This window comes from Drosophila yakuba, chromosome 3R (assembly GCF_016746365.2).
Source record: "Drosophila yakuba strain Tai18E2 chromosome 3R, Prin_Dyak_Tai18E2_2.1, whole genome shotgun sequence".
Lineage (NCBI taxonomy): Eukaryota > Metazoa > Arthropoda > Insecta > Diptera > Drosophilidae > Drosophila > Drosophila yakuba.
Window position 1 is genome coordinate 17,982,421 of NC_052530.2, and position 16,509 is coordinate 17,998,929.

At 46.2% G+C, this 16,509-nt stretch overlaps 2 protein-coding genes across 4 annotated transcripts in view; one reads left to right on the forward strand and one right to left on the reverse strand.

The window, feature by feature from the left end:
* Positions 1 to 16,509, forward strand: part of LOC6537312 (stAR-related lipid transfer protein 13) — a 92,833-nt gene that overhangs the window by 58,102 nt on the left and 18,222 nt on the right. For both annotated transcript variants that reach the window (XM_039376480.2, XM_039376479.1), the window contains 2 exons: positions 9,290 to 9,910; positions 15,701 to 16,413. In XM_039376480.2, coding sequence (XP_039232414.1) covers positions 9,290 to 9,910; positions 15,701 to 16,413 — 1,334 coding nt within the window. The remainder of the gene's footprint in view (positions 1 to 9,289; positions 9,911 to 15,700; positions 16,414 to 16,509) is intronic.
* LOC6537308 lies at positions 4,139 to 7,567 on the reverse strand. Of its 2 annotated transcripts, none has more exons than XM_002097830.4 (3): positions 6,766 to 7,567; positions 5,133 to 5,509; positions 4,139 to 5,070 (listed from the first exon to the last, which is right to left on the reverse strand). In XM_002097830.4, exons 1-3 carry the CDS (start codon positions 7,335 to 7,337, stop codon positions 4,274 to 4,276), a joined length of 1,746 nt encoding a protein of 581 aa, XP_002097866.2. In that variant the 5' UTR covers positions 7,338 to 7,567; the 3' UTR covers positions 4,139 to 4,273. The 2 variants fall into 2 exon arrangements, with proteins under 2 accessions (XP_002097866.2, XP_015048274.1); XM_015192788.3 differs by having other exon boundaries at positions 4,139 to 5,067; positions 6,766 to 7,566.

Sequence of the window (16,509 nt, forward strand, 5' to 3'; positions counted from 1 at the left end):
GAATTGCACTCTTAAAGCATTACATACCCGGAAACAATTTTTATCTAATTCCCACAAATGTGGTTTAGTAGAATGCCGTTTACATATCTTTCTTAAGATCCTTTTCTTTTATTGGCTTAACTTCTTCATCAACAGATGCCCTGATTTTATAGCGTTTTTAGTAGCGCGAAATTAAGGACAAGACTTTTCCTATAGTTTATGTGACACTTCCTCAGATAACTACGCTATAAGTGCATGTGAAATAAAATTTCACCAACGCATGTGCTAAGCTCCAGATAAAATAAATTTCGCGACTTAAGTGCCTTTTCGCCATTTGTGCCAGAATGGAGCACCCACAAATCGCGCAGCAAACGCCGGCGATTTAACTGCGTTTTTTACCGCGCCAAATCAGTGCAAGGCGTTTTTATCGCCGCTGATCAACCGGGATGGCTTTATGGCGGTAAATGCTGCACGCCATGTGCCATATGCCATATGCTGCCATATGCTGCATTTTATAATCAGTGTCATCACCTTAACACCCATCTAGTGCCCGGCCACGCCCCCCAGCGCCCCTTTCTCTGGAGCAGTCGAAACGATGTAAGCCGAAACCTAGTTTGGCTTAGTTTTTCTTGGCCTGGCGTGGGCTGTCGGCTTATGGCCTTACACTGCGGTTATTAACGCCTTTTTACACATTTTCCCCCTGTTCCACCTCCGAATACAACTAATTTTTTGGCTAAATTGAAATTATTAGCCGGCAACTGTGCCTAATGATGACAAAATGTGTCACAGCGCTGCCCACGCAGGCCAAAACCTTTCTTTTCGGGCCAAAAGCAATGGTGGGTTAGGGGAGGGGGGATTTTGGGGCAACGTCTCCTTTGTGCACATTTATTATGACAAATAGTGCAACGTTTTGGCTGGAAATTGCCGTTACACGCTAAGTCAGCTAAGACGCTTGTTGGCGTGGCCTTAGGCCTAATTTGAATACACTGCGTCAAAAGGAGGTACTAGAAGTTGAAACAAAATGTTTAGTTAACATCTTTTATCACTCTACCTTCTGTGAAACTAACATTGCAATTTGAATATTTAAATTTGTGATTTCTTTCTAAGCAAGTCTCCACCCATTTTTTGTTATGATTGGATCATAGTCCATTTTCGAAGTGTAGTTATGAAATGCGTTAGTGGAGGCGGTAATCACCGCCTGACCCATTTAAGACGCACCGAAACGAAACGAAGCGAATCCATGACAGGCGATGGCAACTCGTTTTTTTCGTCGCGCTTCCTGCATCAATTAGCACTGGCTTTTGCACAGATTTTCCATAATTTTACATGGACAAGCTGGCTGGCTGGATGGATGAATGGATGAATGGAAAAGCGAGCGACTGACTGACTGGATGGGGCTGAGTTTTCCCGTTTAAGCAGCCAGTAATTGGCGCTCGTCAGCATCGACTATGCGGCTAAGTAAGCTTAATGCATCAATCAAGCTTTCAGCATGACAACGTGTATAAATATTGCCTTTCTGCCATTCGAAAATCTGATAAATCTGGCGCACAGTTTGCGTGTGTTCTCAAATGATTTTAATTATAGATATTGACAAAGTGGCGATGGGAAATTAAGACGTAACCTGCTGCTGCTGCGCCCATGGATTGTTTTTTGGATTTAGTTTTCAGTTTTCAGTTCTTCGAGTTTTGTTTTGGAGCTGAGTTTGGGTTTGAGTTTGGGTTTGGCCAGGTCTGGCTGGTTCGATGAACCCACAAAAAGTATCTGCTTTAGCCAATTATGCGAATGCTGTTAATGAATGTGGGCGACGACTTGCCTTAGGTTCGGTTTATCTATATGGCTTTATGCAATGGCTCTGTCACTTGGCAAATGCGAATGCGACGCGACTGCGACTGCAAATGCGACGGCGCAGCTGCCTAGAGAAAGTTGTCTTTGCCCAATTTGCAAATGACGTTTTTTTGTCAACGTCAAACGGGCGAACGGGCCAAAACAAATGGCAATAAAAGGCAGCGCCTGCCTGCACGTTACTATTTTTGTCAACCGGGAGTTGATCTGGCAAAGCCAAAGAAAATCCCACGGGCCTCCTTCGATGATGCCAAATGGAGTCAGAAAATCATCAGTAAACTAAAAAAAAAAACAAAACAAAAAAGAAGAAAGACTGTGGGAGAAGCTGAAGCTTTAGCTGTAAAACTGAGAAGCTGATACTTTGAAATGAAAGCGAAGCGGCAAAAGACTTCTACCATTTCACCGGCAGCAATCATAATTGCAGACAGCAATTAAGCCGCTGTCACAGGCTGCCAGCTACTCATGCTGATCGCGTTACAATTGCAGTTGCAATGCCGCAGAGTTGCAATGCAGCAGAGTTGCAATGCTGCAGAGTTGCAATGTTGCAGCGTTGCATGTTGCCAGTTGTCAAGCTCGGCTCGCTGACAATGCGTTGATATTTTCCGACAAGCAAATCAGCAGCCACCAAGTCACAAAAAAAAAAAAAAAATAAGGAAAATAAACCAAAAGGCCGTGCCACAAAAATTGAGCCAATTTGCTGATGCCGAATCGAAGCTCACAACTGGGAATCGCATTTTGTGCGGTGAGTGCTCTTCTGAGCCCGGACTTTCTTTTCCTCTAGCCGCCACTAGCTTGCCACAAGTGACACAAAGTAGCCTGCTGCTCGATCTTCAGAGTTTTGAAAGCCAGTGGAATTTAATTTACAAAATCCAAATGCCTGGCCAAGGATTTGTTGCCACGATTGGCGCACTTGTATTACCGATGTACAATGATTAATTTAGCTACATATAAAAAACCTATTTATATCTACAAATTTGAAACAATCAAAACCTAACAGTGGTACGTAACCTTTTGCCAATAAGACTGAGTGTAGTACTCAAAGATTTTTGCTTTGAGTTATGTAAGAACGGTAAGCAGGGCTTCTGCGGGATTTCCTCCGAAGCTGTCACAGCTGTTTAGCACTAAGCTTACCCAACTCAAACCTCAAACTCTGCCTCGATTTCAGCCATTCTGGCTCTGAAAAAGCTGCACGTGAGCCAGCCACTTCAAGTGTCATTGCCCAGCCGAGAGTTGAACTCTTAGAAAATGTATAGTACACATATGCGGCTTTGCAGGCTTTGCTTGCATTCTTCTAACCAAACGTAGCTACACATATATATGCATACACACACTCCATATGAAGTGCCATTGAAATTATAATGATCTTCGGGGGATTTTGGACCGATCGCTCGGACGTCAGGCTACCAGAAAACAGAAAAAATAAAGAGGCCAAATCGAGATGAAGATGGAGGAGCACATGGGTATTATTTAACCAATTTGTTGTTGCCCGTTTTTGGATCTGGCTATGACCTTCAATGGTCATTTGTTCAAAAACAAAGCGAGCTGCTCTGCTGGCTTACCAAAAATACAAGAAAAAGAAAAAAAAAAAGCGAGAAAAAAGAAAAATATTTTGACGTTGATGTCGATGTGGTCAATGTCAATGTCAGAAATCGGTTGAAGTGGAAAATTTTAGCTCACAGTGGCTTACAAACGCAGTGCTACTCCCGTGCTTTTTGTTTAAGGTTCAGTGCTTGGCTAATAAGCTAAACTCGCGTGATTGATGTGCGTTTTGGGGATTACATGGCCCTTGTAGCTCTGACCTTTGCAGTCGCTCTTGCTCAGCAGCTGTTTTCGGTTTTCTTCTACCGGACTTACCGACTGCGGTTGTTCTACAATATCCATGTATCTGTGTATCTGTTTATCTGCCAGCATATCGCTGATGTGGCATCAACTCTGCGTGCCACGCCCGACTGTCTGCAGCTGGGTTTCAGAGTTTCAGGGTTTCAGGGTTTCGAGTCTAGACTCGATGCTGAGCACAATACTGATTGCATTTAGCGATAAATTAACCAATGAATACAATTAAAATAGGAATACTCGCACTGCAACCACTTTGCCAAGGGCAACGGGGCGAGACCTTCGTCGAGAACACGGCGAGAAAAAGCTGTGCATAGGATATACAAGACAATCGAACTGAGAAACTTATAAGAATGGATAAGCTATATCACATACCCCCACTTGATACGATTTTCTCTCAGTGCAGTTCTGAAAAGGCGTCCCCAAGGGCAACGCAGCCGATCAACCTTCAGTTCGCCACGATTCGATGCGATTTCTCTCAAAATCAATTGCATGCTGTACTTTATTGTGTGCCATATAGTTTTGTCCACATGAGTCGAGGAAAACGGTGCCCCAAGCCGAAAACTGAAAAGCCGAATAAAACCAATCCGAAAACGAAAACGCAACTCGCTCGTCGCATTTAAATGTTTAGCTTGTCCGTATCAGTGTCCGAATGTGGATTAGCCGGGTGCGATTGCGTTAATTGAGTCTCGTGGGCATCGTTACCACCGCCCGGGGCCGGGATGGATCTCCGGAGGCGCTCCTCAGCTGGCCAGGAGGATGGGTATGAGGTTTTCACCTGCTGATGCTGCTGCTGCTGCTGCTGCTGCTGGCGCATGTTCGGATTGCCAATGAAGCGGACATGTGGCAAGAGCAATTGCTGCGCCAGATCGGCTGACATTGATCTTGTCGAGTGCAATCTATTAGCGGGCAGTCGCCAAGAAGCCAACGAAGCCAATGAGGCAGCAGCATCCTCCACTGACAGTGATGGCCTGACTGATTGATCGTAACCATTAATTTTATGCGTTGACATTCTCAGCGGCCAGTAGTTGCTGCTGTCATCTGGCCATTTTCCACCACCACCATCCGACGCCACCACCCGCTCCCAGCCACCCAATTTCCCAGCGCTGGCTGTCAAGTGCCGCTTGCCGCGATTCGGAACGAATGGATCGTCGGCGTTGTAAAGATCCCGGAGCTGCAGCTTCTTGCCCCGTGTGGCAAAGAAGGGATCGTCCACTTGAAAGTGGTTGCGATGCTTTTTGCCGCGATGCGGATAGAACAGGTCGTCATACTTGAACAGATCCTTGACCTTGTCGCGCTTGCCGCGATTGGGCACAAAGGGTTCGTACCGGTTCATCAGGGCGTCCAGATCCGGCGATCCGCTGTGCTTGCGACCTCGAGGCGGTATGAATGGATCGTTCTCCTTGCTCATGTCTTCTGGTAAAACTCAATCGAATATCAAATTCGATCAATCAAAGGAGATTTGAAAATACACTCACCTCCAAGTTGATAGCCATCGAAGAACTTTTCCCTTCTGACCAGCACATACTGCGGCTCGTCCACAATAAGTGGGGGCTCCAGGTGACCGGATAGATTGAGTTTCTTCCAAATAAACATTCCCGGGTAGTAGTTCTCGGCTGCCCCATCGCTCAGATTGCCCAAAGGACCTTGAATGGGATACAGGAGCTGCATGGCCCAGTGCAGAAACTTCATGAGATCCTGTTCGCCAGTCAGAAGCATAAAGACCTCATTGTTGCTCTGCTCCTCGTCGTCCACATCGTCATTCTCCCCGGAATCCGATGAGGAGCTGGCCCCCGAGTCGGAATCCTGCATCGAAGTCAGCTGCATGTGGAGGCGGGACAGGGCCTCTTTGTTCCTGATGAGGAGGAATAATAAGGTCTTACGGTTTCTATAGTCTGATTAATGCCCCATCATTTGTTCGCTTTGAGGAACAGCACATTTTCACATTTTTCTCTTGGGTCTGAAGCGTGAAGCGTGGGTTGCGGCCATGGGTTTCAATTACCCTTGTTGGCCAGAGTTTCTCTTTTTCAAAAATTAACTGAAACTGACGACACCAAATTGATGAACTTCTTTTTTCCACTCACAACAATGGGACGCCTAAACTCTTCGCTTATCCGAGGCTGTCAGGCTGATCCAATTCAATCAAAAGTCAATTTGAGGCAATTCCACATAAATTACTGTGTAATATTACAAATTAGACGAACAGCAACAACACTCGAAAGTTATGCGGGCTCATGGTTAATTAATCAAACATTTAACAAATCAACAAAAGCCAAACATAACCGAACATAAGCGAACAGAAAGCAATAATGAGAGGATCCCAGCCCTGAGATGATTAATTCGAATTTAATAGCAGCGCCCAATAATTTTTCAACACAACATAATATTCCGCTTAAATTACAAGCCGCCGCAGCAAAGAGAAGAAAGAAATGTTTTATGTTAAAATAAAACAAAAGCTGGGCAAGAAAAATATTTCCCACTCGCCGAAATGAAAAGTGAAACTCGTAATGCTGTTTTCGTTTCGATTTCGTTTCGGGGCAATGAATTTGCTGACAGTTGTTATTTTATAAAATAAATCAACATACGTGGCGGCGCTCTCCTGGCGGCTCTGACTTGAAACAAAACTGCAACAGAGCAAAACTGCAATCGTCGGTACTGATTTTTTCACGCCCATTAATTGGTTTTGCGTGTTCCCAGTCGACAGCCAAATTGTCGACGATTTGTAGCCCCTCTCGTGGGTTAACCTTTTTTTTTGGCAGAGCCTGGCGCCCTGAAAAGGGTTAGCATTAACCCTCTTCTGGCCAAAGGTGTGGATTCAGAATTGATGTGTATCAATATTTCAAGGTGTGCAAACGAATTTTCTCTGCCAAAAAGTTGTTAGGGAAGATGGCCCTTTAAAAGCTAGTAATTAAATATTGAAACTGATATCTTTTTGATAGCTTTCGGCCTTAGTGGGTTAAGTCGGCTGCCAAATCGGTTTACATGTAAGGCGGAAACGAAGCGCTCAACTTTCTCGACTTTCCTTCTGTGCAGCCTTGAACCTGCTGGCCAATCTGGCCGCCACTTGGCCACTTGCCACTTTGCCACCCACATCCTGGACCCACATCTTACCTGGCCGCCAGCATGGTGCGATAGTATTCCTGCGGACACTTGCTGGATCCGCCGGACCGTCCCTGGCAACGCTGGCCCCAATACCGATGAGGGGGCGTGGTGCGATAGTTGTTGGGCTCCAGACCCAGACCCATACCCAATCCCATGCCCAGTTCCATTCCCATTGCAATTTCCTGCGGCGCTGATTGCCTGGCCCCTAAATCATCTGCGTTTCGATTAAAATCCTCAGAGTGCTGCGGTGCTGTTTGCTCCACATTGGCCAGGCTAAATTTTCCAGAATCCATGGGTCCATTGCCATCTCCATTGCCATTGCCATTGCCATTGCCATTGCCATTGCCGTTGTGCATCATATCGCGCAGTGCATCGGCGGGGCTGTCAAACAGGACGCGTGCATCCTTTTTCTGATGCTGCTGCTGCTGCTGCGACTGCTGCTGCTGTTGGTGGCTCAAGGCCGCCTTCGTGGCCGTGGCGATAAGCGATGGTGGCAAAGATAGGACCACATTGCCATGGCCATGGCCACCGCCGCAATAAATCGCCAGGCAGAGGCTGAGCCAGGCCAATGTGAGTCTCATGCTGTCTGCCGCCTTGCACGGAGGATCGAGGACCGACTTTGGTAACTCAGAAACTCCAACTCCAACTTGAACGCAAGTCGCTCGAAGTTGTGCCAATTTTTATTTCACTCCACTCCTGCCGCTCGTCGGCCACTTTGAAGAAGCCAGTTAGCCAGTTAGCCAGGCAAAAGGCGGCCAGTCCGCGGCATCCGCTGCGTTTTTGGCTCTTAGAAAAACGGAGAGACTGAAACTGAAAGTTGCTGGCCAGCGGTCCAGCTTTTTATAGCACGAGAACGAGATCCAAAGGCCAAAGGAGCGGCCCGCGGAGTTTTGGGAATACGCCTGCTGGTCGCGCTCGACAGACCCTTGGTCACATATGACAACACTCAGAGAAATGGGAACAGAATCTGAAATACAACACCCAAAATCAATCTAATATGCTCCATTACGAGCTCAAGAAGTTGAAGAAATAAGTATCATTATTATTCAGGAATAAAATTATTATTCAATGGCATACAATAATATGTTTAAATATAAAAAAATTGAAATATTTTTGTAGTATAATTGCAGTGCACGATGCCAATTGTTTGTCATATGCGCCGTAGCATGAAATTAATAAAAAGAAATTGCATTGCACGGCGACGAACTGGGAAATATGGCGACCCACTTGAGATGGCCCCAAGCCAGCTCTCATACGTCACAAGTTGAGTTTGCAATCAGCTGAAGTCAGTGGGCCACCAAGCCAGCAAACTCGATTGGATTGGTGTCCGGCTTTGTTTGTTGTTTGAATAACCTGTGAACCCAGAACCGCCTTCGCAAATTAGCCAGCCAACTTCTCACCAATGAGAATGCCAATGCAAAGCCCGAGTGGACCCGTCGATAAAATCTTAGAGTACGCGGCTTTCTTTCAAGACCCCAGAGGCAATAGACTACCTCTGAGGATTTATTGCCTGCTAATGTTCGATCGCATTTGTCTGGGACTTGCCCTTCTGGCAACAGGAGCCGCCACAAAAAAAAGGGAAAAATTGGAAAAAAGAACGGGGGGAAAACAAGGGCCTGCAAACAAAAAAAAAACACAATTGTTGAGTAATGAGCACTGCACGTTATTAATGTCACTGGGGAACCGGGAAGAGGTGGAAAGGGTTCTGTGGAAAGGGTTCCTTGGATACGAGGACCAGTTTGTTGGGTTCTGGATTCAGGGTCTGGGTCTGGGGCCACGATTTTTAATTAAGTAATTCGCTGACTTTGTTAGCCCTGTGGGCTCCATCTGTCTCTGATCTTCCCTGGCGACCATCCGGAGTTCTCTTCCAGTGTTGTTTTTCGTTTCCTCTTTTTTTTTTGGTACCTCTTTTCTTAGCCGTGTTTAATCTGGCTAACAAATTGCTTCATTTCAATTTATTTGCATTCGAGTCGTGTTTCGTTGGGAGTTCGTGGCTGCAGTTTTCTGTTCCGATGCGAGTGTGGAAAACCTTTTGCTGCCTCCGCGGTCGTGTTCTAATTTATTTGTCTTTGATTGTGCCCATGTCTCTCCGGGATGTCTCCTGCGGTCGTGTCCTGGCCTTTCTTTCTGTCTTCCTAGCCCTGTTTGCGGTCCAAATTAAGCAAACATACATCATAGTCGGGGGCCATTAGAAGATGCTCTTTGTGGCCGCGAATGTGGCGCTCTGGGCTCGATTAATAGACCATTGCCTTGATATATGTGCGCAATTAGAGCGCTAATCAAAACCTAATCTCCGCCACAGCGCGCAATTTATGGGTCTTCTATGCATGGACAGAAAATTAACAACGAAGGGGATTAATAGGTGGAGTAGGTAAAATACATATATAAAATATAATGTCTAATTGATTTGGCTATTGTTTGTTTACCAAATCAAATAAAGATATGCCCAAATATTAAATTTTTTAAATCATTTCATACCAGTGCCATTATTTCTCCAAGTGCACCTCACTAACAACTGCCATTCTAATTTCAGCGGGAAATCAACGAGGTCTTCGAGCTGCGCAAGGTCCAGCGTTTGGAGCAGCAGCTCCGTGAGCAACTGGAGGAGCGGCTATCGCAGGCAGGAGTCCAGCAGCTTGATGAATTGTCTCGTTCCACGGAATCAGATAGCGGCTTTGACAGCAGCAGCACCACAGCCACATCGGGCACACCAGCAGCAACAGCAAAAGCAACAGCAGCAGCAACAGGAGCAGTCACATCGGGAAAGCCAGTGACAACTAAACTAAGGGCACTGCCTCCACCACCCCTCAGTCCACACAGTCCCACCAAGACCACGTCGAACTCCATGCCCACTCCACCTGTCCAGGCGGACGATGTTAACATTTGGGCCTGCAAGTTCCTACGTGATCTGGACAGCCTGATGGCCGCCGGCGATAAGCTGCCCCCGCATCTGGCGGCCCTGGCCGAAGGATCCGGTTCCGGTTCGGCCGGCAGCTCGCCCACCTCCAGGACGGCGCCCATCCTCCTGTCCGCGGCTGCCTCGGCGGCCATCCAGAGTCGCCTCGGCAAGGGCTCATCGTCCATCATGGAACATCAACTGCAACAGCAGCAGCAGCAGCAGCAGAACGGACTCGTCTTGAAACCAGAGAAGCACGTGAGTACACAGTTCGAAAAACGAACTTCCTCTCAAAAGAAAACATCATTAAATAGGTTATTCTATCAAATTCAGGATGCTTTAATTTCATTTAAAGGACTTGAAAGATTTAAGGCTCTGCAGACATTTTCAAGGCACTGACATACTCTATCCCTGTTTTAGAACACATCTGACTGACTTTTAAATTGCAAATTAGCGTTTAAAATGCCAAAGAAGGTTAAGCCCCTGGTGTATGCACATGTTCTGCAGCTTACGCAGAGATTTCCTAATCTCAAATCTCTGAAATTTCCGTGTAATCTCTGGTTGCCTTAATTTCGACATGCTGGCGAGCAAACAGCGAAGCATATTTTTTATGAATGTGGGTTAGATAAAATGCGCTCAAGACAAAGGCATTTAATCTGAATCACAACAATGTTGTCAACACACACAGGCAGCAACACAAACTTTTGGGGGCCCACACACACGGTTCGCCCCCAAAAAGGGCCCCAACTTCCCCCAGAAATTCGGTGAGTGAGGAATGTTCTTTCAAGAACTGCCATATGTTCCATCCATCCAGCCATCGCCATCCATCCATTTGCCGGATGCGCAACTGAGGCGCGTGAAATTTATGGGCAACGGAGTAGCGGAGTCGGAGATGAGGATGAGCACCCAGATGGAAGTAGGGGCCACGGAATTGGTCCGTTGATAGACAGTCGTCACTCGGTGGCTGGCACTTGAACGAGTTAAACTTTGAACTGTTTGAATAAGATAGACGGGCATGTTTTATAGGAGTTGCATTTTTCGGTGGCTTCGCTGCGCCATAAAATGTACAATAAAATGCTCTAATTAGTGCAGTTCTTACTCAGCTTTAGATTGAAAGACAATTGGAGATTGATTGCCGCGCATAGAGTCGTAAAATCTTCTCTAATTGGAATCGAAAGGCCGCGGAGGAAAAGGGCAAAGTTTATGTAGATGCTGGAAGTTCAACTCTTTGATAACCCAAAAGGAGCTGTTGCTCTTAGAATGCACTAAAAATATAATAAAATGCAAACATTGATAAGAACAGAACTGAAATAGTTTTATCAAAATGTTACTCTTATGCAATTGAATATTTATAAAGTACGAATTCAGCTATGAAATCTTGTAATTAAACTAACACAATATTTTCCGAAGTGCTTTGGTTTTTGTCTGTGGAAAAGTGGCTGCAATCTTTGGCCAACTCGCTGACCCACTTCGACCAGTCGAGGCCCATAAACCATAAGCCCCGAAACAGACCAACCAACTTGTTAGCTGTCTCTGGCTTATCAAGCCGAATATATCTAATTAAAACATTTATAATCCAAAACGGCGCATAAACGGCACTGAGCTTGCGGTCTCCTCCACGGTTGCATATGCATACGCTTAGCACACATCGCGGTCCCTCGATTTTCGAGGGGGAAAAACCTCAAAAAGGCAGCAGCCGACTTGCTGCAAGAAGACAAATATTAATTTTCAAAACGCGTGCCATGGCTTGCCGTTGGAAAAACACGACATCAACACCGAACAACGAAAACGAAAACCTAAAACCAAAAACCCACAAAAACCGAGGTGCTGATATGCGGATGGGGTAAAAGGGCTCCACCATTGTTGCTGGCGTTTCTGTTGACAACTCCAAATATGTGCTACCAATCGATACTGGGAGCGCAAAGTCTGCTGGCCCATTTCCTTTCCACGCGTTCTAGTTGCAAAATGAAAGGAAAGCGGAAATCATTTTGCCTGGATCCCTATGCTTGCCAAGTACAGCTAAGGCCATGCAAATAGGTCATGGGCACACTAAACTAAGTCTAAAGGGTTTTTTCCGACTTAAATATCTTTAAATATCTTGAATATCTGCAAAGTAGCTGTCGAATTTTTGGATACTGTCACGTGACAGTGAAGAAAACACTCCCTTCACTGGAGCTGTCATATTTCGCCCTAATCGCTCAGGTAAAAGTGCCAATTAAAAGCGCTTAAGCCCCACTGCACTAATTAAGCCAAAGAATGTGGTCGACTTCCAGTTGCCAGCTGAGCAATACACTCATTCGGTCAATCAGTCAGTGCGACAGTGGAACTGAGGGCCATGATTTATGAGCTACCAACGGCAGCATAAATCAAAGCCAGCAAAATCGGCCTTTTGTATCGAGGGCACAAGTGCGTGCCCTGTTTGCCAAAAATCTGCTGGACAAACTGTCAATGAAAGTAAAGCAGAATCTCATTTTTTGTCAGTTTTCCAGCTTTTCGTTTCGTTTGCTTGGGTTTGGTTTGGTTTCAGTTTTAGTTTGGTTTCGCTCGAAAGGCGCAGGAGTGGAGTGAACTGGGTCAGCATGCCGCCCTGCAGCAAGATCAGCAAAGTGGGATTGGATGCCAGAGACTCCGGCAGAACACTCCACTTCACTTTTTGCCTGGGCTGTCAACACGGCAGCAGACCGAGCGGAACCCAAAACGCCCCAATTTAGTTGCCTGCAATGTTTATGGGGATCGGGGCACACAGGCCCCAGTGTGTTTCTCTCCCTGCGAAAGTGAATCTTGTGCAGCATGTAACATGCGTGTGGCAGGGGCGCATCATCTGCGGCCAACGCAATGCGCTTAATGATGATGAACCATGCAGATGCGGCAGCAGATGTGGAGATGCACAAGATGCTGTCCAGCACTGAGCAAAAAAGTTTGAAGTATTAAATGTGCAAATCAGAGGGGTTCTTTCTATACCAATGTCTTGAAAGGAGTCGGTTATTTTATAAAACCAACTAACTACAAACTGACTCTTGACCACTTAACTGACTTTTCTCTCAGTGCACGACGTGCAAGGCTGACCAGACAAAAGGCCGCGACACACAAAAAGCTTTTCGCGCAGCTCAACGAGCCCCAGACACTTTGACTTAAGTAGAACTTGCAAATCACTGCAAGGCAAACAAACACGATGGTCGACAGAAATCAGGAGGAGCTCGAGGAGCTTGGGTATTGGACAGGGAAAGGGGATAGTGAGCAGTGATCAGCGATCAGGGAACAATGTCCGGAGGAGGACGATGGGCTGGGCAGGCGTTTAAGTGTTTTGATTTGATAATTATTATCAGTGCGCATGCGTGACCGCGGGCCAGTCACTCATTTACGTGGCATGTCCATGTCCAATCGATTTGCGATAGTCTGGCCGAGCATGATCAGTACTGAAGAGCGCTTCACTACTTATGTTATATACATACGTTGTCCACTCGAAGAAGCGGCCTTTCTGGGTCACATATCATCAAAAGTGGGGCGCTGAGGCGTTACCCACTGCATTTGTCATTCAGTTTTCACAGTCATCGATATCGAAAGCAGTAAACAAATGCTATACGTATTTTGTAGATTTCGTGCGCCCCGTTTTTATGATCAATTAGGAGCATTTATACAGTTTCTCCCTCCCGGAAATTCTTGATAACCCCAGCGGCGACCTAGAGGAAAAACAAAATTTTTATGTGTCATTTTGTGTTCATTTTATTGCATTTTTCATTAACTAACCGAAGAAAACATTTCATTTGTTTTCCATTCCATTTCCATTTCCAAATCGCTATTCGGCAGTGTTGTGAGAAATGTTCACAATTTTATGACATTTAAATAAGTCTTTGTCAGCGTTTCGGATATCGGATTCTACTGCCGCTCATAAAACTGATTTGAATTTTCCCCAGCCATAAAATGCTTCAATTTCAATCACAAGAAAACCAACGAGACGTAGAATCATCGGAAATTGCTTACATATGTAAAGCAGATTGGGGGAACATTTGAGAACTTTTCATCTTTATTTTGGGTGCCTTGATAAAATCGCTAAATTAATCGAGTGTGCGCGGCAAAATAGATGATCTTCGGCTTGATAACTAGCCGTAAAATGGTAAAACTTTTTTTATTTTCCGATCGGAGTCGGCGCCCGGCTGCCTTTAAATGGCCACATGTTCGGTGCCCGGCCATGCCCATAAACGCCAAATGATCTGGACGCCCAATTAATGCGTCGCCGGCGAGAGTTGGCGGCTCATTAACACGCAGTTCACTCAGATGCTCAGATGGCATCGCCATCGCCTTTGCCATCGTCTTTATTAATAATTCATAGACGCTGCCGTAGCAGGCTCTCCAGACTGCTCCATAATGCATTACAAATTTGCCATCGAAACGGCAACAGATGTGTGGCTCACAATCCCAAAGGACGCCCCTGACTGACTGCATCCGCATCCTGTGACCATTTCTGTGATCTAGACGGGCGTCGTCTGGTCCGCAGCTGGCCATTACACTCGATTGGGGCGATCTGTGCAGCTGGCGATCTTAAATATATTTTGGGCCTTCAGATCAGCACAGATTCAGCACCAATTCAGCACACATATTGCCAAAGATAATTTGCCTTGCATAACTTCTACAAAGAGATTGTTTCAATCCAATAATTTGTATATTTATACTGCTCTGTATAATACTCCACTCGTAACCTGTTACTATGGGAAGTTAATGCTTAAGTGCTTAAATACTTAAACAATAAATTAAAGCACTTGTGGCCGCAATGTTAACTGGAAATGCCTAAACGCTGGGCATTATATTCATGTTTTTATAAAAGCCCAGCCATTTCATATTGATTGCTTTCGGGAACGGGAACTCGACTGGCAACTTCAATCAGGCTGTGATACACTTTTTTGTGCCTGCAATTTCGCTGGCCAGCGATTCGCCCAAGGCCCCCAAGGAATTACGCTAACAGAATCAGCGGCAGCAGCAACAGCAGGAACAGCAGCAACATGCAACAGCAGCAGCAGCAGCAACAGCAGCAACAGCAGCAACATGCAACGCAGCAACCTGCTGCAGCAGCAACGCAGTGTTCCCGGTTTTTGAGGCCGAGGCTCGGGGCATAAATACACATTTTTCTCTGCCGATAAATCATTTAAATCAATTTCCGCCTGTTGCCGCCGCAGTCAGGATTTTTTCCCCACCAAATGAGAAAACCAAATTGTCAAACGCTTGCCAAAGGCTTGTAAATCGAGTTGACATAAGGCACTTATCCCCCATAAGAGCAATAAAATATGACCGTGAATATACGAGTAGCGAGTAGTAGTAGACATGCAGCTGGGCCAAAAGTTCTTAGAACGGCGAATCGGCTGTTATCACACGCGGCTTATAAATCATAAGCCGAAACAATAGGGGAAATGTCTGTGCTAAGTCGGCTTCATTGAGATGCCTTTCCGCGGAAATAAAAACACACAAAAAAAAAAGAGAGAGAAGAAACAAACTAACTTGTCTTGGCCAAAGATTTGCATAAAATACGTAAATTCCTGCGCTTCTTGCGCGTTCCACTTGACAATGTCTAAAAATTCCGCTGATGTTTCCTTTTTCGCATTGTCCCTGGCTTTTGGCTTGGCTTTTCGAGCTGTGGCTCTTGGGCTCCCCAACAAGGTAGCCCCCCAGTTTGCATTGGATTGGATTCGAATCGGAGGCTGGGTCCACCACGCTCATTATGCATTCAAGGTCCTTGTCCGTGGAGGTTGAGGTTGAGGTTGAGGCTGCGGCCCTCGAAACTGTCAGCGGCACTCAGTGTCGACTTTTCTTTATTAAACCTGACTGACTATATTTTAATAAGTTAACTTGTTCTTCTTCCTGCTGCACTTGCCGAAAGTCGTGCCATCTTTGCTTGAAACTCGAGCCTGGTTTTTTGGCCTTTTCAGAACTATTAAGTTCATCTCAATAAATTAGAGTAAGGTATATGTTACAATAGTTTGTTATAGTTATACATTTGTTATACATTTTTATATATTTTTAAACCCATTTTCTAAGTGTATTCCTTGCCTCTTCCAGGCCACCATTCCATTGCAATCGTTTTACCTTGATTGCGGACGCAACGAGGCATCGCCGGCAACCAAATCGAATGTTGCCTATATGCGCACCCTGTCGGCGCCGAATGGTGGATTCGCCAGCGGCGAAGGAGGAGCAGCAGCAGGAGGAAGAGGAGCAGGAGCAGCCGGAGGATCTGGAGGTGCAGCAATCCCCCCGCAGAGCCAGCGCAAGAGTCTGGCCTGTCCGCCACTTAATGGCCAAGCGGACACCATAACTTCGACACCGGCAACTCATAAGCTGACAAATTTCCAAAGCGCATTGAAAATCGAGGAGATGGCGGCGGCCAAGGGAACGGCGATGGCAACAGGTGAATCGCAATTGGCGACCACCATCGAGGATTTGAAATCTAGGCGACAGCGACAATTGAGCGGCGGCGACATGGACACAATGCTGGCCTCCCAGCCGATGTCGATGCCAAAACGGGTGGGCATTAATCATGCGGCGCTGACGAGCAGCAGAAATGCCATAACCCCGCCGCCGGCGTCCGCCTCAATCTCATCCGCCTCCCAATCAGCCGGCACCGTTCACTCGGGCAAAGGCTCCTCCGCCGTTGCCTCCTCCGGCACCACACCCGGCTACCTGGTGGATGTGACCAAAAAAGGATCCACATCGACCATTTGGACCTCGGAGGAGTCCATTCTGCGCAGCGTTGGCGCCGTCGATGAAGACAATAAGTGAGTGCCAGCATTGAGACATTACGCTCGGAAAAATTGTGCGGTGTGCTTGGAAAGTGACTTTCATATTATTATATTCGCTGGTTTTCGTTTTCA